The sequence below is a fragment of the Malaclemys terrapin genome, chromosome 2, assembly GCF_027887155.1.
Source record: "Malaclemys terrapin pileata isolate rMalTer1 chromosome 2, rMalTer1.hap1, whole genome shotgun sequence".
Lineage (NCBI taxonomy): Eukaryota > Metazoa > Chordata > Testudines > Emydidae > Malaclemys > Malaclemys terrapin.
In genome coordinates this window covers 217941508-217963541 of record NC_071506.1, presented here as the reverse complement: position 1 = coordinate 217963541, position 22034 = coordinate 217941508, and the positions used below count along the sequence as shown (strand labels likewise).

Sequence of the window (22034 nt, the reverse complement as noted above, 5' to 3'; positions counted from 1 at the left end):
TTTTGCAGCCATCACATAACATCAGATAAAGCCATTTATTTGCCATTTGCTGCTCTGATTTCTGAGCAACCAGGTCTTTAAATTCATGGCAGGACTTCAGGTGCAGTAGTTGGAGGATAAGACATTTATGTGAACAGCATAATACATATAGCTTAAGGGTGTCCAGTTTAAGGATGGGCTGCTATCTTAAGATATAACATTCATTATGGGTACAAAATAGAACTGTGATTCGGAGCTATTTGTGGCACAACCCATGTGCATAATGCTTAATAGGAGGGAATATCCACAGAATGGAATATATTGCATTCTTAAGTACATTGTTATTTAAATAACACTTACGATTAAAATCAGTGTGTTCAACAAATAGTTCTGCATTTATTATAGTACTGGTGTTAAAACGAACATTTGGCTTTAAATATACTGGCCACCCCCTACCCCCCCGCCCTCCCGCCCCAATACACACACACTTTCTACAGCCTTTAAACAGTTTAAACTTATAGTGGTGCCTTTTCTCTACTAAAGACAATTTGCTTTAGGAAAGGCCCCAGATAGATTTTATGGAATGTTTATGTTAACTGGTGACAGTTCCCAGAGTTTTCTAGCTTTCTTAAAAATGATATACACTGGGCAGCTTCAGCAGCATGGCTAAAGAACAAATAGCAAAGCAAGACCATCCCCAATTTAGAACTGTGGCTTTATTATTGCCCTCTCCAGTTCTAAATAAAAGCAGCTGCTTTGGATTATTTTGACTTGAGGCATATGAGGCAAATTATTTTTTCAGGGTTTTTTTTTTCCAGGTTGGTCCCTCAAATTAAGCTGCAGGTTTTTCTCAGCATTTCAACATGCTTCTCATATGTGCTTACAATGCGTTCAAATTCTGCCTACCCCCCCTTTAGGCTGGAATCTCCAAGGGGAGCACAGGGCTGAGTTTGGCCATCCTGGTCCTGTGACTCTTCCCCCCACAAAGAGACCATTCTGGAGGCCTTGCGTGAGAGGAACAGAGCAGTGTTCCTGAGCCAGGCCTAAAGGATAATAAGTGTACATCCTGTGCATAGCACTACCCTGGGTATATAAACTCCCTCTCCACACAAATTATTTATGCTTCTGCAAGGGAGGGCCTGTGAATGGGCTGCTACCAGATAGAAAACAGGTGCTTTTTAAAGCTGATACGCTGTATATTTGTGCTATGTAAGCTTATTAAAAAGAAAATATTTCCTGATAGTAATTTCTGTTAGACTTTAAAAAGTTTCCCAAACAGTATAATAGAAACCCCATCACTTGGGCCTTTTAATAGTTGACTAGCTAAAGCAGCATAGGACTGGAAAAATATACGTTCGGGAACAGTACTGTACTGGCAGGAGGACAGTCTGAATGACCCACTGGGTCTTTTCCATCTTTAACTTCTGAGATTCTATTATCGCTCTCCTCTATCAGTCTCCTAGAAACCATATGAAGCCATTTATATTGTAGATCTGCCCTTGGCTTCAACATATTAACGAAAAAGATGTTCCTCAGTGAGAATTACATCCCATAAGGGATGCAGGAATCACTGGTGCAATTCTTTATCCTGGGTTAGGCAGGTGGTCAGACTAGATCATCCTAATGGTCCCGTCTGGCCTCAAAAACCTATGAATGTGTGAAAACAGAGCCTCTACCAATTGCTAGGTAATGGGTAGAATCTCTTTGAAAAGAAAATGAGCTAGCAGAAGGACACCTGCTCTGACTCGCCCTCTCTCTTCTTAACAGGGCTCCATGCTGAAGATAAGAGGGCGAACTCTGGAATGAAAATTAATTGAATTACTCCTAATTTATACCACTGTAACTGAGGTCAGAATTTGGCCTCAAAGCTAGAAAATGCTCCTGTTCTTTGCCTTTTCAGTGACTGCACAAGGTGGGACTCTTGTGGGGAAATGGCCACCTGTTACCAAAAATGAAGTTCTGTCACCCTGAGCACCTTAAATTCAGTTCTTATCCATGGTCATAAGGTGTTTCTGGGGCATCAATTGGACCTGCAAACAAACTTTATCAGACAGGACTCCTTAATCTCTGCCATTTTGACCAGGAATCCCAAGCAGAGTAGGCTCCAGGCACTCTTCTTAGGGTACTGTGCTTAGAGGGTGTGATTATAGGTCATATAGACACATCCAAGCTTAGAATCATAGAATATCAGGGAAGGGACCTCAGGAGGTCATCTAGTCTAATCCCCTGCTCAAAGCAGGACCTAATCCCAACTAAATCATCCCAGCCAGGGCTTTGTCAAGTCTGACCTTAAAAACCTCTAAGGAAGGAGATTCCACCACCTCCCTAGGTAACCCATTCCAGTGGTTCACCACCCTCCTAGTGAAAAAGTTTTTCCTAATATCCAACTTAAACCTTCCCCACTGCAACTTGAGACCATTACTCCTTGTTCTGTCATCTGGTACCACTGAGAACAGTCTAGATCCATCCTCTTTGGAACCCCCTTTCAGGTAGTTGAAAGCAGCTATCAAATCCCCCCTCATTCTTCTCTAAACAATCCCAGTTCCCTCAGCCTCACCTCATAACTCATGTGCTCCAGCCCCCTAATCATTTTTGTTGCCCTCCGCTGGACTCTTTCCAATTTTTCCACATCCTTCTTGTAGTGTGGGGCCCAAAACTGGACACAGTACTCCAGGTGAGGCCTCACCAATGTCAAATAGAGGGGAACGATCACATCCCTCGATCTGCTGGCAATGCCCCTATTTATACAGCCTAAAATGCCGTTAGCCTTCTTGGCAACAAGGGCACACTGTTAACTCATATCCAGCTTCTCGTCCACTGTAACCCCTAGGTCCTTTTCTGCAGAACTGCTGCCTAGCCACTCTGTCCCTAGTCTGTAACAGTGAATGGGATTCTTCCGTCCTAAGTGCAGGACTCTGCACTTGTCCTTGTTGAACCTCATCAGGTTTCTTTTGGCCCAATCCTCTAATTTGTCTAGGTCTCTCTATATCCTATCCCTACCCTCCAGCGTATCTACCACTCCTCCCAGTTTAGTGTCATTTGCAAACTTGCTGAGAGTGCAGTCCACGCCATCCTCCAGATCATTAATGAAGATATTGAATAAAACCGGCCCCAGGACTGACCCTTGGGGCACTCCGCTTGAAACCGGCTGCCAACTAGACATGGAGCCGTTGATCACTACCTGTTGAGCTCGACGATCTAGCCAGCTTTCTATCCACCTTATAGTCCATTCATCCAGCCCATACTTCTTTAACTTGCTGGCAAGAATACTGTGGGAGACCGTATCAAAAGTTTTGCTAAAGTCAAGGAATAACACATCCACTGCTTTCCCCTCATCCACAGACCCAGTTATCTCCTCATAGAAGGCAATTAGGTTAGTCAGGCATGACTTAGTCAGGCATGACTTGCCCTTGGTGAATCCATGCTGACTGTTCTTGATCACTTTCCTCTCCTCTAAGTGCTTCAGAATTGATTCCTTGAGGACCTGCTCCATGATTTTTCCAGGTCCCTCTTGCTTTAACCTAGCTAGTTTGGGTACCAGATCAGTGAAGCTCGACCTTCAGCACTGGCTATCCACCTGAATAGTTACGCAGGACTCCAGGGGTACAAACGTACAGCCTGCACTGAATCCCAGGCCACCGCAACTACATTGCTCCAGTACGCCAGTTAGCTAGTTCAAAGCTAGCTCAGGTATGTCTACGTCAGCCGCAGTCACACCCCATGATTGCAATGTAGATATACCCTTCGAGGTAGATGGGTGTTTTACCTCACCAAATGGTCTATATGAAATTCCCAAAACAATCTTGCACACAAGTAGTCTAATTAAAAAGCAATATTTAGAAAGACCAGGTGGGTGAGGTAATGTATTTTATTGGACCAACTTCTGTTGGTGAGCGAGACAAACTTTCAAGACACACAAAGCTCTTCTTCAGGACTGGGAAACATACTCCCAGCGCCACAGCTAAATGCAAGGTGGACCAGATTGTTTAGCATAAGTAGTTAGCACATATTGTAAGGGATCACTCACCTTGCATTTTGCTGTGACACTGGGAGTACCTTTCCCAGACCTGAAGAAGAGCTCTGTGTGATTCTGACGCTTCTCTTTCTCACCAACAGAAGTTCGTCCACTAAAAAATATTACTTCGCCCACCTTGTCTCTCTAATATCATGGGGCTAACGTGTCTAAAACGACACTGCATAAAACAAGAGTTAGTAAGACTAGAAGGAGAAAAATCAGATTAAACCAAAATAAACAGTATGCATGACATATGTAATTTTATTCTTGGCAAAAGCAAAGATATTTACTCCCTTGATTAGATGCAATAATGAAACAGTCTTACATTTCCAGAATGCACATTCTCTTTACCCCTAGCTTTCCTTTTCTTCTCTCAGCCCTTTTGACAGAATGTCTAAGACACAACTTATGGTTTCTTGGATAGGTAGCTTCCCACTCCCTTTCTCATATAAGTATCCCGTCATCCCAATAAGCCTATTTTACCAAGTATAAAATTAGATATGTTTTGCTTACCTTGTCTACTCTTCCATTTTTCCTACAATTTTCACTGTAGAATCACCCGCTGGTACAGCTCCACACACCAGTGATTTCAGTGATAGTACTACAAGTGTAGACAGGACATGAATGTTTTTGCTCCCATATCTTCTAGACCTGCTCTGTGATCCTTGGACTTTGAAAGTATTAGCCTATCCACTACAATATCAGGCATCCCTCCCAAAGATGCTTATAGATAATTTATCTTTTAAAGCGTCCATTATATGCTTCCTCGGTCAAATTCAGGATTATATTTCTACCTGAACAATATGAAGTTATGCAGAAGATGTATAAACACAATAGTTGCCTCATGTTAGCCATTTTTTAATTTTATTTTCAGATAAATCTCTCTGCCCCCTCCAGTGGCTACCTGCCCTTTAGTCTCTCTTTATTGCTATGTTTTTTTCATACTACTAGTCCTGGCTGAAGATTGTCAGCCTGGACTCAGAGCCACCTGTTTTTTAAAGATACCGAGAATATATAATTTCTGTAATTCATTCCCAACTTGAATTCTACTCTGTATCTAATATGAATCACAGGCAGACAAAAACTAATCAGTCATACAACCATATTTTCAGCTGCCAGATTTTATGGTCAAGTACCAATCAGGTTTATAGAAGAAAGATTCTGAAATCCACCCCTTTCCTTCTCCAGGAAAAGCAAGTGAATTTCATCAAGAAAACTACTTGGGAAGGTATAGAGGTAGCCAAGCATAAAACAAATAACTAGTAATGTTTGTGACATGACAGCAAGAATGGCCACAACACCTGTATCAAGTGACTGGGCATAATATGTGGCATTTGATGCTTGTCTGTTACTGTTCATCCCTGGCATTTGAACTTGAGTGATCATTTTTCAAGGAGTAATTTCCCATTTAATTCTCCACCAGGAAATATTGTTCATGGTGTTATATGGAGGATCATTTCCAAGAAATTCTGTCTGCCTCTGAAAAGGATGTTACAGAACTTGTGCCAAAAGATGATTTAACTGAAGAGAGTGCTCAATGGTGGTGGTGGAGGGGGATGTGAATAGATAAAAGAAAAATGAAAAATCCCAGTGATCCATCCCCCATGATAAATCAAAGAAATAAGCATTCTTAAAACCCATAGTTCATAACCTATGCACTTAGAGATACATGCCAGTCGCACGATGAATCTGAGATTTTATGGTTGGGTCATAGCATTTCCGGATCAGAATGCTGCCATTGCTACTTCTGCTGTTCTCCACTTAAATTTTCTTCTCATTAAGGCAAATCCAGACGACTGCAACCTGTTCTCTAGGGTGGCCCAACAGAGCCTTAGTTTCACAGGCGTCAAGTGCAGTATAAGAAGTGTCTGTCCAGTAAAGCTTTTGATTGTCTTCTGTACTGTTTTTAGTAACAGGAATAGGTGTGATGGTCTTATTGAGTTCATTAGGAAATAGTGGTATTTTGCTAATAGATTGGTTGTTCTAATGGATGTGAGGCATCCAGGTGTCAAGGCATTGAGTACTATTCTAGAACTTGAAATTGTTCCAGCATATTTATACTCCGATTGGATGCATGTTCTTCTTTAATGAAGGACGGGTCTTCAAGAGATCCCAGTACCCAGAGTACACACTCCCAGAGTATAAATCCCAGCTAACCACGAGTCAACAACCGGAATTTATAGGAGCCCTGCTATACACTGCTGAGCCAAAACCAGCGCTGGTGCTAGGAATAAGCGGACTAAGCAATTGCTCTAGGGCCCCATGCAGCTCAAGGGGACCCCCTGTTCACTCTTTTTAGTATGTAGTAGGGGGGCAGGCCAAAAATATTCCTGTTTAGGGTCCCCAGTGGGCTAGCACCACCTCTGGTCAAAACCCTACTTTCTTAAAACAAGAAACAAGAACTATTTGGCCGTGGCAGAACACTCAGAAATCACAGCCAGCAGTTTTCTTTAAGAACCATATTAATAACATTGGACCTAATAATACACCTTATTTCTGGAATATCTTCATAAGAGGCAGCCTCATATCACACCAGTCTGTGGCTTTGGGCAACATGCATCCAGGTTCTTTGACAGCACGTCTAGAGAAAATAATTTTGCCCTTCCTCGTATTCCTAGCGTTTGAGTGACAGATGTGTTCAAATTGGGTGGCAGAGCTCACTTATGTTCACACACAATGAACTTAACCCTCCAGAAGATCAGTTTGTACATCAGCATCATGTCACATATGCCTGAATGTATATTCTTTAGTATCTAGCTGGCTGCTGTTTCAACCTTTATATGAACCCCTAGAAAGCAGATCAATTTCTGCCTAATATGTAGTACTCAAAGTTCTAATGCATTGAAAGCCATCTTTAAAATAAAGCCTGCTATATCCCAGGGATATCACTAAGATACCAACAGCATCTATCTATGGTTTTTATATGACCGCCATTACCATAGCATCTGAGCAACTCACAATTTTTAACCTACTTGTCCTCACAATGTGAGGTAGGGAGGTATTATCCCTATTTTACAGATGGGGATGTGAGAAACAGAGGCTAAATGACTTGTCCAGGGTCTCGCAGGAAGTCTGTGGCAGAGCAAGGAATTGAACCCTGTTCTGCAGCTAATACCCTAACTACCACATTATCTCTGTGATGATAAACTCTTCTTGAGTCTTACAAATGTTTGAGTCTTACAAATGCAAGTTTCTCACAGGCAAAGTTCTTGACAGGTGTGTATTACTCATTTTTCATACAGTCTTCAAGCTCCGGCTTCTGATACACCCTTCACTTAGTACTCTAAGGATAAAAGTTGCTGTCTTACTTATTTTTCATTATTATTCGGGGGTGATGTCCTTTGAAGGTCATATTTTTGCCACTTTATCAAATCCATGTCAACAATGCTAGCCAGCCTCCAGTTGGTTCCACCTAATGAGATACATGTGCTCTAAGGCAATCACATCAAGCACAATTGATAGTTTAACAAAGTATTGATGCCTAAATACATTACCATTCTGTTGCAACAAGAATCTAAATTTGGCCAGGCTAATCTGACAGGTTAATTCTCCCCACCCTCTTTTAAAACAAGAAGGACCTACTTCAACAGTAAATTATAACAATGTAAATCCGGAATAACTCCGTTGACTTCAGGGAATTACTCTGGTTTTACACCAGTATAATTTACAAAAGGTTCTTCACAGTAGGTTCTTTGATTCTTTACAGTAGGTTCTTTGCTGCTTCAACTGCCGTGCAGTTAATATTCAAAAATATTCTCAGTTATCTTGGTACTGTGCTTGTATATTCACATTTATATTTTAAAAGATAGCTTGTTCTTAGTGTATCCTCTTTTAGTAAACATTGAACAATTTTCTAGAATGTGTTATTGTTTTTTGTACATAAATAGCCATTTGTTTATCTTTACCACATAATTTATTTGTTCTAAGTCCCACTTCCCTTATAAAATATTAGTTTATTTGATAGAAGTATCTCTCTGCTCTATTCTTTCCAAAGAGTTCGGTTCAGTAGATGGATAGATGTATTTATAAAGAAGTTACTCTATTTGTAAGCTGATTTAGACCTTATGAAAATGAAAAACGAATTGCACTTCATACTGTAGCATAGGCACTAATGTATAAATTTTAATCACACGTCTGCTACTGCTCTTCATCCTGACCTACATCAACTCTGCTATTCCAGTCCTTAGCATCTATTGATCAGATGCCCACCTGTGTGGCTAATTTTATTGTAACAAAAATGGGGTTTAGTGCTACATTAAACTCATTTTCACTTACACCCTACAATGGTAGCACAGATTTCCAAAGGTAAAAGGTTAGTGCTATAGCTCAGTGTGCCACCTCCAAGGAATTGCTCACATGTACATAATTAATAATAGTAGGAGAGATCCATATCGACTGTCCAGTCTCCCACAAAGGTTGGCAAATGCTGCTCCTGTATGTTTATGGATGGATACTATGATGTACTTCATATACACCTCAAGACACCTGGTAGCTTTGACTTGTGGTTCTAGAAGTTTAAATTTATAACAGGCGATGTGGTGCACACTGGAAACCTTGAGGCAAGATATTTCCCATCAGAGAACAAATAATTTTTCTTCTCTTAACTCCTTGTTCCCAGAGTATTAAGTTGTCCAAAGGCATGTATAGTGCAGCAAGTCCCAAAGGCCCAGATCTACAAAGGTACTTAGGCACCTAAGTCCCAGTTTTAGGCTCCACTGTGATCTGCAAAATTCCCCCTTGGCTGCCATTTGGGTGCCTGAGCTTACTGGGAGCCTACATTTTTGCTGTAAAAGTTACTTAGGCACCTACGTTTCTGCCTTTGGGCAAGTGCACTACTGCCTCACTCCAGGCATGCAGATACCAATCTCCTACCTAACCCCAGAGGAAGATAGGTGCTTCTCTAAGTCACTCGTATGCGGGCGTGATCCAGTAGGCATACTTGGAGGCTACCTACCAGATTGGGTCCCATTCAAAATCTAGCTAGCTGAAGAGATGATGGTACTTGCTTTTAACTTTTAGTGGTTAGCACACTCATTGGGCATGTGGGAAATGCAGGTTCAATTCCCCCCTCTGCCTGAGGGGGAGAAAGGATTTGAACAGTGGTCTCCCACTTCTCAGCAGCATGCTCTTGGCACTGAGCTCTGGAGTATTCTAATGTGGGTACCCCCAGTCTCTCCCATTAATTATTTATCCAGAAGGCAACACCTTCACAGAGTCATTGGAGCAGGGGGACTGGACCTTGGGTCTCCCTCGTGGGTGCCCTAACCACCAGGCTACAGTGTCATTCTCTCTCTCTCTCTCTCTCCCCTTCTCTCTCTTCCAGCATTTTTGTGTGGAATGTGGCTAAGAGTTTAAGGTGGACCCCACCTCCTCCCCCTCTAGGCTGTTTTGTGTGGAGTGAGGCAGCCTGACTTCCATTCATGGATGGCTAGCAGAGATAGATGCCTCTCTGCAGCCAGACTTAGGCACCTGTCTCTGTAAGAGGGGTGGGATTTAGCCCATACCCCCTCTCAATGGTATCTCCTATTGGCTGGCATAGGTGGCTCCCTGTCCAGCATGCTGTCTTTTGTGGATTGCATTTTTAGACACATGTCTCTCCCCATTCATTGTATAGGGAGTGCAGGCACCTAATCCAAGCTTTGTGAATCATTTTGTTGTTCCTGTGATTTTTTAGGCACCTACAAGTCATGCGTTGTAACACTGAGAATCACAATGCCTAAGTCCCTTTGTGGACCTGGGCCAAATAGCTTTTGTGTTTCCTTTTTACTGTCAATTTTTTCCTATTATAATACAAGCCCTGATGCCCTAAGAAACGCAACAGGGTTTAATTAAAGAACCACATTGTGCATTTTTTAATAATAAGCTTAAGGACACTGATATATTTTGATGTGTGTTAAACTATCAGCATTATCTACTTTATTTGCTCTTAAGTGAACTGGTGTTCCAGTGAATGATTCACATTTGCAGTTTCCTTCTAATCATGTTGAATCTTAAGAAATCACATTTTTTTAACGACTTTTGAGGGCAGTTTTTCAAAGGTAGGTAAATATGAACATGTATAAATGCTGGAGTTTGATGGCACACACACTAACCACCTTTGAAAAACTGGACATTACTGCAAATCAATATAGGAATATATACCATCCTGTATAGGTATTTGCATTAATATCACCAAACAAAATACAGCTGTTGTTACTTTTATTTTTAGCCACTGACAATAGTCACCTGTATACTGCCTAATCACTGTCTAGGAAGAATTATTCCAGTGTACCCAGCCTACTTAGGACCTTGACTGTGCCTAAAGGAATTTAAAACAAAGATCCCCAACTTTTTCGTAGTATGGATCACATCTTAAGAGATACTGTCTTGTGGATCATTCCCACCCAGGATCATTAAGGCTATCTCCCTTCCTGTTCACAACTGCAAGACATCCCTATGGAAAATACAGCAGTTGCTTAGACATGCAGAAATAGTACAGGAAATAATTGGAAAAACAGTAAGGACCATGTGACCCTTCACTTCTCCACAGATCTCTAGTGGTCCATAGGCCACAGGTTGGTAATTGTTAAGTTACAAATCATATATATATAATGTCCAAATATTTAAAAAACTAATTTACTTTTATTTATGCCTCAGCTACAGGGACTGGCTTTTCCAGATCCTAAATAATAAACCTAAATAATAATTTTTTTAAAACATATTTTTATTATTCAATTAATTGGATTCTGAGATTTTTTACAGGGCTGTGTTATTTAGCCTCAGTAAACTTTCTGGAACCCTTTTCTGATACTCTAATAACTTGCTGCATCAGATATTTTTCCCACTGAAATTTTAAATATAATGGAAATATTACGGTATTATAAAAACTATTTTATATACAACAATCATATAGGGAGAGGAATTATTTAAGCTTAGTGCCAATGTGGACACAAGAAGAAATGGATATAAACTGGACATTAGGAATTTTAGACTTGAAATTAGACAAAGGTTTCTAACCATTAGAGGAGTAAAGTTTTGGAACAGCCTTCCCAGGGGAGTAGTGGGGGCAAAAGACATATCTGGCTTCAAGACTAAGCTTGATAAGTTTATGGAGGGGATGGTATGATGGGCTAGCCTAATTTTAGCAATTTATCAATCTTTGATTATTAGCAGGTAAATATGCCCAATGGTCTGGGATGGGATGGGATCTGAGTTACAACAGAGAATTCTTTCCTGGGTGCTGGCTGGTGAGTCTTGCCCACATGCTCAGGGTTTAACTGATCACCATATTTGGGGTTGGGAATGAATTTTCCTCCAGGGCAGATTGGCAGAGGCCCTGGAGGTTTTTTGCCTTCCTCTGCAGCGTGGGGCAAGGGTCACTTGCTGGAGGATTCTCTGCACCTTGAGGTATTTAAACCACGAGTTGAGGACTTCAGTAACTCAGACATAGGTTAGGGGTTTGTTACAGGAGTGGGTGGGTGAGATTCTGTGGCCTGCGTTGTGCAGGACGTCAGACTAGATGATCATAATGGTCCCTTCTGACCTTAAAGTCTATGAGTCTATATTAAGCCTAAATTGGTGTTCCTTTAACCACTCTGACACCAGCAATTGGGATTTCATTGCACATCACGTGACTGATGGAGACACACTATCTCCATTTTTTTATTTCATTGAAGTATGTTTGCTGTGTTTTTAAACAGCACTCAAGAGGCCAAGAGATGAGTGCTGCTCTGAAATTGTTATTGCTGACTTGAAATTAGCTGCAAAAATACAATCAGATTAAAATATAGCATAGTAATAAATTTCATTTATTTGGGGGAAATGTAGTTTTAGGGAAGAATTATAGTCTGTCTTGTGAATGATAAAGCATTATAACTAGCATTAAACAAAGCTGAAATTTTGTAATGACCAAACCTGGATTCATCTAAGTCCTCAGTAGATGAACTCCATTGAAAAGGGGGAATCAGACTAGAATTGGGCTGTAAATTTGATTAGCCTTACTACAGACATGAGGAACACATTAGAAAACTGTCAGCCACAGGTCTATTGCTAATGAACCAAGAAACTCCTTCAAACGTTGGTTCCATTGGTTGCCACTGTCCATCATGAACTACATCATGGAATTTTATCCTTTCCCATGTGTTTCGATCATGGGCAGAATCAGAATTTTCCTAAGGGGGATAGAGGGCACCCAGATTAACTGCCAGGTAGCACAGGTCTGGAAGTGAAAGAGGTAGAGGTGGCAGCTTTCAGAGATGGCAGCCTGAGGTTCTGGGAAGCGGGGAGCCAGGTAAGATAGAGACTGGCCAGGACCTCTCCCCACACTCTACCTCCCCCACCAGAGAGACCGGAACTAGCCCAGACCTCTCCCACTAGGTAGGGTCTATGGCCAAGCGGGGAGCCTGCTGCCCTTCCCCCACCCTGTTGCTGCCCTGGTTTTGAATCACTCTTGTACTAAATTCAGTTGCAGTTACTGTACATTGTTCTCTTTACAAAATCTTGCATATTGTGTATCCACCGTCCAAAACGATATATTGCAAATTGTGTTACATGATCACAGCCTTATCTGAGGTGCAGAAGACTGCTGTTGTCCACTGATTTTGCAACAACAGGATCTATTGGTCTGTTTATTTATATCATAAGATGATGCTATTGCATGGAATCCGTCTGGTACCTTAAAGCATAATGCTTTACCTGCTGGCCTCTTTACTCTGACTTCACTTGGAACCACTTCAGTCCTGATATTGTATAATAAGCTTTCCTTCAGCATGCTAAGTACACCAGGCAATTGATTTTTAAATCTGTGAGTTGTGGACTTCATGCAATAGTAAATTATCAGGTTGCTGGGGCCAAAGTCTGAAGTCACTGGAGTTGCACCAACTTCTATAAACTGATAATGTGTCCTAGTTGCCAACATCTACTGTGCTGGTGAAATCCTGAGTTAGGCATAATATGGTTTCACTGCAATCAGTATTTATGTCCATCACAAACCCACCGCATAAAGGCAGAAAGGGATCTAGGGATCTAGGGGTTATAGTGGACCACAAGCTAAATATGAGTCAACAGTGTGATGCTGTTGCAAAAAAAGCAAACATGATTCTGGGATGCATTAACAGGTGTGTTGTGAGCAAGACACGAGAAGTCATTCTTCCGCTCTACTCTGCTCTGGTTAGGCCTCAGCTGGAGTATTGTGTCCAGTTCTGGGCGCCGCATTTTAAAAAAGATGTGGAGAAACTGGAAAGGGTCCAAAGAAGAGCAACAAGAATGATTAAAGGTCTTGAGAACATGACCTATGAAGGAAGGCTGAAAGAATTGGGTTTGTTTAGTTTGGAAAAGAGAAGACTGAGAGGGGACATGATAGCAGTTTTCAGGTATATAAAAGGGTGTCATAAGGAGGAGGGAGAGAACTTGTTCACCTTAGCCTCTAAGGATAGAACCAGAAACAATGGGTTTAAACTGCAGCAAGGGAGGTCTAGATTGGACATTAGGAAAAAGTTCCTAACTGTCAGGGTGGTTAAACACTGGAACAAATTGCCTAGGGAGGTTGTGGAATCTCCGTCTCTGGAGATATTTAAGAGTAGGTTAGATAAATGTCTATTAGGGATGGTCTAGGCAGTATTTGGTCCTGCCATGCGGGCAGGGGACTGGACTCGATGACCTCTCGAGGTCCCTTCCAGTCCTAGAATCTATGAATCTATGAATAATTTAGTACAGTTGGTAATCTCTGCTCAAGAGTCTCATTACTGCTCTGGCAGGGATGTTACAGGTCAGGATTACTCTGCATTAGCCATGCTATCTGGGGTAGCTGTGCATGCTGTCTTAAACCAACACTTACTTTCACAAACAGTAAGGGCTCAATACTGCAAATACTTATGCACAGGAGTCACCACGTTCTCATTGGTAGTCCCTTGAGATAGGGCCACCTGTGTATATGTGTTTGCAGGATCAGGCCCCTCCTTCTTAACTTATTATAAACAGTAAACTGTTCGGTACCTTAACCATAGCAGAGCTGCATTTCACCATAATTTGTATGTGTTTATTTTTAAGGCCTGTATTTTGGCTTGGCTTGATCTTTTATGTGATATTTTTTGTAAATAATAATTCTTTGCTCTGTTTTTTCCTCAGCTTCTCATGTGTTTGAAGTGTAGTTTAATTTTGTTATTATTTATTGTGTTTGTCCTTTTAATGTATTTCATAAGTTCTCCTGATCATACCAAAACTGTGCATTACTTTTACATTTTGATCCACTATTTTTCATTGTTTGGACACACTCCCACTTGATTTCTAAAATGAACTGTGGTGTAACTAATGAATTACACCACTACTAAAAAAAGTAGTTTCTTATATAAACAAATTTCTACTGTTAGAAATAAATGCAGATGTTTACGTATGGAAAATAAGAATCAGTTTTACAGTGATGTGAAAAGAAAATGTGGAAAAAGTACATGGTCTTTATGGAGCATGGGATAAATATTTTAATCCTTTAATTTGCCTGAATAATGCCATCTTAGAACCAGATTGTGCTCAGCTCCTGCTGAGGTGTGCAAGGAAGGGAGAGGGAATATTTTCCCCCCTATTTGTATTACTGTACTACCTAGACGTCCCAGCCAAGACTAGGATCCCATTGTGCTAGGTGCTGTACAAACATAGTAAGAGACTGTCCTGGGCCAGCCCCAAACAGTTTACAATCTCAGTAAAAAAGACAGACAAAAGTCAAGGGCAGAAGCGCAGTAGCACAGGTGGGTGAAGTGACTTGCCCTAGGTCACAGCAGACCAATAGCAAAGTCAGGAATAAAATCCAGATCTTCTGAGCCTCAATCTAGTGCTGTATCCACTGCCTCCGTACTCCTGTTCTTGCACCTGCTGCTCAGGGACAGGCACCAATCGAGTCCTTGCACTCAGGAGGCAAAAGAGCCCCATAAGGCTAGCGCCGCTACCCCCTGTAGGGACCAGATCTAAAGTAATTGACGTAAATAGAAGTCTTTACATTAACTTCCAGGGGCTCTGGATTAGTCCTTAAGGGGGAAAAGAAGGAGGTGGAGGGGGACACAATAGCTATATTCTCTGGGAGCTCTTGGACACATTATATTATTCTGTATTACCATAGCACCTAGGAGCCCTGGTCATGTATCAGGACCATGTTGTGCTAGGTGCTGTACAGACACAAAACAAAGTTCTTACCCAAAAGACCTTACAATCTAGGTATAAGGCAAGAGATGAATACTGACAGACAGGGGAGTACAAGGAAACAATACAGGGTACGTGGCAATATATCATGTAATCCTTACAGATTTGTAGGGCAGAAGTAGATCACGAACACGGTGTCATCACAGACACAAACACAAATTTAAACTTTTCAAAACAGTGATGATAAAATAGCTGCAGTTTAAGACAATGAGGCTCTCTGAGGGAAATGAGTGGGACTACTCCCATGTCTAAGTGCTTTGCTGGATTGGGGACAGAGGAATCACCACCTTGCAGGACTAAGCGTTAAAGCTGCCACAACGTTTTCAAGAAATAAGGTGGGAGAAGTAATATCTTCTAGTGGCCCAACTTCTGTTGGTGAGAGAGACAAGCTTTCAAGCCACACAGAGCTCTTCTTCAGGTCTGGGAAAGAAGAAGAAGAGCTCTGTGTGGCTCAAAAGCTCATCTCTCTCACCAACAGAAATTGGGCCAATAGAAGATATCACCTCACCCACCTAGTCTCTCTAATATCGTGGGACTGACACAGTTACAACTACACTGCATACAACAGTGGTTTCAATTCAGGCAGCACAGCAGTGTTTCACAGGGAGTTTCACACTTTGCAGAATTTGGCCAACTCTGTATGTGCAGCTGTCGTCATGCTTCTCAGAGAGTGGCTCCTCTAGCGTCTAGGAGTGGAGTTGCAGGGATTCTGTCAGTCTAGCACCTCTTTATTTGTTCTGGTGCCACAACAGACTGTTAGTGTATGTGGCCTAACCCCCCAACGAGGTCACTGCTCAATGCATTCCCCTTTCGGAGGTTAAAAAGGGAACACAAAATCTAAAGGCCTTCAAGCCCATCTCCATCTGGCACTTGCCGCTCTGGGATTGCTTTATTCTCAACACCCATGCGTCCCCTCTTAGTCTGGGGGAGCAGTAGGGAAACCCAGGCCCACCCTCTCCTCTTTTTTTTTGCCCAGGCACCCTGTTTAGGCACCTAAGAGCCATTCCTCCAATCCCACCACCATTTTCCCTGGGCTGCTCGTATCTTTACCTCACTCATCAGCATCTTCACAAGATCTGCAGACTCTGTTGCCTCCATCTTGATTTTGTGGTTCCTCACCGCTTCTCCTAAGACCAGCTACGGAGGCATTTCTTAAGAGCCAGTCTCAGCTCTTCCCCACAGCAGCTGGATTGTACTGCTACAAGCTTTCTTTGCCTCTATCCTTAAAACGATCAGCATTTCTCTCCTTTAAACAGGAGTTCTCCCTCAGCCCTTTTCCTGGGACTGAGGTTGTATCCTAAGCCCCTTGACTTCTTAGAGTAACCAGTATTTCCCTCCTTTGAACAGCAGTTCCTCCCTCAGCTCTCTCTCTGGAGCTGGGGTTTGTGTCTATAGCCTCTTTCCCACCTGCAAAGCTTTTTGCCAGCTCCCTTCACCTGAACACCCTCTCCAATTAGTCTTCCAATCTGGGGATTTCAGTAGACTAGTCTTCTCCTGTCAGTGCCTCTCTGGTGTGAGGGAGGAGGCAGCATTTATACTGGTCCCCTTCTCACACCTCCTTCCCAGTTGATGGGATGAAAGGGAAGCATTGCCTGGCCCTCCCTGCAAGAATTACCATCTGTTCCCAGGACCCTTAAGTCTCTATATCTGGACCCTTCCAAACCCTTAACAGTTGAGGCCAGGTGACAGGATTGGGTAATCACTAGTTTCTACTGCCCTCCATGGCAGCCTCTCACAGTAATGTTCTGATGATAGGACAGGCCCAGTGAAGGATAAATATGTTATACAACAGTGAGAGTTAAGACACTCAACTCATATTTTCTTGCTACTATGGGCATGTGTGCCATCCTCAATTTATTTTAACATCGTTATTTATATTTCATTTTACAGTGGGTCTGTATTTGTTGGTATTCATTCATTTCATAATTGATTTGGGGTATGATTAAAATACAGGTTTACTTATTTGAAGATGACACTTCATATACCAAGCGCAGTTAATTCAATTCATACTTCATAGCATTGCAAAGTTGTTTCATTATGTACATGAAGGGTGTGATCTCACACCACTGAAATCAATAGGAAGTTGCTATAGACTTCAATGAGAGCAGGGTCGATGGGCCTACAAAGTTGCAATTTTTAATGCAGTTGCTATTTTTGTTGTTTTAATTTCCTTCTTGTTACCATAATGCTCCTTTTTTCTTCTGGAGTCTTGAGAAAGGCCCCCTCAGACTTTGGGTTATGGTGACTCATCTTTGGCAAGAATGGTTGGCACCAACCAGTGCAACTCCTGGATCAAGTAGAGAGACCATTATCATGTGAAATCATGTGTTTTCTGTTTTAGCCCTTGATCCCGCAAACACTAATGCACACGTTTAACTTTTCTACCCTCGATTGTTCCACAATGTCAATTCTCTGCGTATTAAAGTTAAGCATGTGCGTATTTTCAGGAGTGGGACCCAAGCAACGGAGCATGCAGCATTCACAGGGTTGTCACTCTTTGTTAGCTTGGAGAGACTGAATCTAGGAACAAAAACTCCAGTCCTCAGAATACTAACCACAGCGCCACAGATACTTTTCATTAGGTGATTTACAAACACTGGAAATAACCCAATCTAACCATATCTGGCTAACCCAAAATAACTTATTCTGACCTTGAACTCTAATTAGAATTCTTCTGTCATGCAAAAAAACTGGCTTTTGGTCCTCAGAGTGATGTAGGTTAGAAGTTCTATGGAAGCACTTTACGCAGCTCACCAACAATGTGACTCATTGCCAAACAGCATCATCTCCAACCAATTAAAAAGCAGTATTAACTGGCCTGTAAGGTGTGAAGGTGTAATAAAGAGACTCACTGCTCCACCAGAAACAGGAAGAACACATAACAGCCCAGAAAAGGAAAAAATCTATCAGTAGATTTGTACCTGATCTAAAATGACAAAATATTATTGCCTGAAAGGGAGAAATGTTGGTTAAGTACAGTCGTTCCTAGAGAGGTGTGTATGAACTTGGTTGTGGGATTTCCCTTTGCTCTCCCAGAGATTGGTTGGGTGGTTGGTTTGTTTAATGCTTCAAAGAGCCATTTATGGAGCCAGTGTTATGTGAGATATGGTCTCCTCGGGTATTTCTTTTTGGGGGGAAGGTGAAAGTACCACAGGAAGACCAGATCATGCATTATTTTGGCCACATGAAGAGTTCCCAGACGTGTAAAAAGCCCACATAAACCAACAATACCAAGACTCTTGGGTTTATCTAATTCCCATGGAAACTGTGTGTATTGCTCTAATTCTTAAACTTATTTTTATGCTATTAAAAGTAAAAAAAAATCCATATACTCTTTCCTACACTCCCTTCCACATGATAATGGGATTGGTGCTCACCATAATTGTTTGGTATTTGCAGCATGGATGGGGGGAAGGGGAGAGATGTGCAGGAGCTGGAGGTCATAAATAAATTTCTTGTCATGTGAATTATCTGAATTGTGAAATATTCTATGTAACTGTTGTCTTGAAATAATAATGAAACATTTATTTTAAGATCTATGAAGTAGTTTTAAAAAATTGGCTCTGTTTCAATTACGTGTCCCCCAGCAATTTATTGATAATCACATAGCTAAAAAACACCCCACATCCTCTTGATTATTTCTCCCTATATGCAGATCTGCTTTTAAAATGGAAAAGCGTACATAAATGCACCTTGTTCTTCAGATTTAACCTATCAGAGCTTAATTGAGCTGGTTTTAACAACATTACGTTGGACTCCAACTGTAGCAGACAGTCCTTCAAAGGCTGACAAGTATTTCATGGTTTTGTTTTCTTTTCAGCTGACCCCCTGGTTGGAAGTATTGCCACTCAGTATATGACTAACAGAGCAGAGCATGACAGAATGGCAAGACAGTGGACCAAGAGATATGCTACATAGGAATCTACTATAGAACATGCTGGACCTGTGCAAGCACATTCACTAAGTGCATCAATAGCCCTTCTCTCCCCTTTGTTCTTATTTTTTATTACATTTTGAACAATTTTGTGACAAAAGGTTCCTTCCTTCCTTCCTTTCTGTTTTTATTTGTATTTGGTTCTTTGTTTGTTTGTTTTGGTTTTGGTTTTTCATTCTGTTAACTTGAAAGTTGCTTCCCTCAAATGTAGACAGGGAATTTTGGTTATCAGTGCAAAGAATGTTGGATCTGTAATAGTATAGAGCTTTGTCCCAAAGCTTTGTATTGATGTGTGGTTTTTTTCCTTTCATGTGGTCTTTGGGAAAACAAACAAATTCAGAATTATATCTCGTTTCTACTTAAATGTAGTGTTTAGGGTTATTTTTTTGTACTGAAGTCTTTAATGGTGGGTGCATGCTACTGGGAACAAGTTTTGTATAAAAGCTTAAAATCAAGAATCACTGTGCATTACTAAGACTGTGTTTATCACTAGCCTTCTGTTTCCCACACAGAAGGCTATTGGGTTGAACAAAATAATATGTATTTTGATTTACTTTAAAAAAAAAAAGTGCTTGTAAATTTCTTAGGGACCTGCCACTTTTGACTGTGGATCAGTTGATGTACACTTGTATTATTAAAGCACTCAATAAAACACTGTGGCTGATAAATGCACTTTTTGTAAGACAGTGCTTTTGCTTTTTGTAGAGAGTAAATGGTATAGCTCTGCATGCAATTAAACTTGCATAATACCATTGCAAGTTAAGCCATTATGTTTAGTCCTGAACTTTTAATTTCTCCTTGACAATACGTTTCTTAACATGTAGAATTTCTCAATAAAATCTCGCTTCAATATAAGCTTTTTTTTAATGTAGTAAAAAAAGCTACCCTCTTACTTACTGGTGCCCAGCTACCCTGAAACCTCCTATATATCTTCTTTTCTACATCCATCTTGATGGTAATAGTTAAAACAGCTGGTTACAAAAATAGCTCCACAATGAAAGTAGATTATGGGCTGACGATTTTGTTCAGCAGGGCTCATTTTTCCTTTCCCCGGGCTCTTGTAATTGTAAAAGCAACTGTTATTTTAAAAAAATTAAATCAAGGTTTTCAACGGCAAAATTGAGCCCACTGCACCAATCATTCCCAGCACGTCCCATGGCAAGGGTATTTCTATTCAGATTTGACCTTCAGGCTAATTTTAGGTATGCAGCCATAGAAGGAAAACTTCTACTCAGCTAAGGAAACGTGTGGGTGTTGTGATTTGGAAAATATATACTTTGATGCTGATTCTAAACGCTCTTTGTGTTACAAAGGCATCCTGGAAAATCCCTGTCTCCTTAATTAAACATTACAGATGCTGCATGCAGCACTCTTTCTCTCTCCTATGAAACAACTGTTAAAGTCTTGTGAGCTCAGTATCTACATTTATCAGACACTAATATTGTCTGAGAGTCTGGTAGTCTCAGAGCTCATAGCTATATTGCCAGGATGGGGGTCAATTGATAGGGGGAGAAAAGTGGGTTATATCAAATGACCTAACTATTATATGTTTAATAAATAGTATGAAATTGTATATTAACAAGTATTTGTGTGTAGTGGAAAGGTATATTATCAGATTTTTAAATTGAAATGTCACGTTTTTTAAATTAAAAAGCCTGCATTGTTTTCTGTCCTGCTTTAATATTTATTGTACATTCATCCACCTTTTGTTAATGTTTAAAAAAAATTCCCTAAATCCATTTACAGTTTAAATCTATTATTAGAGAACTACAAAGCATAATCAAGATGTACTGTACCGTGTCAAAGAAATCTAATCTGTCAGAGCCATGGAAATATTTATATACTTATACCTTTATGATAATTTGGCTACTGGTAGGTCTAAAGAAATAATCTCAATCTGTTCTATTTTGTAATATATGTCTGAGACCTTGAAACATTGTAGATTCACCACTGTGTGTGTTTGGCATTTTATCTGTTTAAAATAAATATAAGTGTGGTTTTGAATAACATTAGGCAAAAGCTTCCTAATTTTAAGAAAAGTAGACTGGTCTACTGGAGTAGTCTGTTACTACCTGGACTTGCTAGTCTAGAAAATATTCATTATCTGTGGTTGTTTTCTCCACAACTCTTTTCTTTTAATTTAACTGAAAAAAGGAAAAAAGTTCACAAACAAACATTATCCACTCGCCTGCTGCTAATATTCCAGGTCAATGTAAAGTCCTGGATATAACAGCTACGTCTAAGGTCTGGTCTATACTACCCGCCTGAATCGGCGGGTAGAAATCGACCTCTCGGGGATCGATTTATCGCGTCCCGTTGGACAATCAATCCTCGAATCGGCGCTCTAGCTCCACCAGCAGAGGTGGTAGTAAGCGCCGCCGACAAAAAGCGGCAGAAGTCGATTTTGCCGCCGTCCTCACAACGGGGTAAGTCGGCTGCAATACGTCGAATTCAGCTACGCTATTCACGTAGCTGAATTTGCGTATCTTAAATCGACTCCCCGCTGTAGTGTAGATGTACCCTTAGTTTTAATGTCATTGGAATCCTGATGACAGGAGAATAGGAGGTTGCAGTCAAGCCTCAAGAGGAAAAGGACTAAGAGGAAATAATTATGGAGGTAGCACTTTGCACTAGGGATATTAATCCACTCGTGCAATGTCTCCAATCATCTATGCACCCTGCGTTATCTTTATTGGGGCAGAGTGAAAATCTACTGGTTGGAATTTGCAAGAGTTTCAGCACACGTCTTCATCTCTCCAAAATTTTGCTTGCAGTTCAGGTTCATCCATACCCCCAAAAAATATCAAGCTGAAGGTTTTGTGTGAAGCCACGTGAACCTAGCAAAGTTAGTTTTGTTACATAGTCAACAAAACTCACTGTTTTTTCCTCTGCTACCTCTCGAGCATGGGATGAGCTCCCCATAAACATATTCAAGGACTC

At 41.0% G+C, this 22034-nt stretch overlaps 1 protein-coding gene across 1 annotated transcript in view; it reads left to right on the top strand.

Annotated features, from left to right (window-relative positions):
* LOC128832509 (ubiquitin-conjugating enzyme E2 E2) overlaps positions 1-21103 on the top strand; it is a 307401-nt gene extending 286298 nt beyond the window's left edge. The window contains exon 6 of the mRNA XM_054019974.1: positions 18981-21103. Within this exon, the coding sequence (XP_053875949.1) occupies positions 18981-19078 (98 nt within the window). The 3' untranslated portion in view covers positions 19079-21103. The remainder of the gene's footprint in view (positions 1-18980) is intronic.
* Positions 21104-22034: the final 931 nt, after the last annotated feature.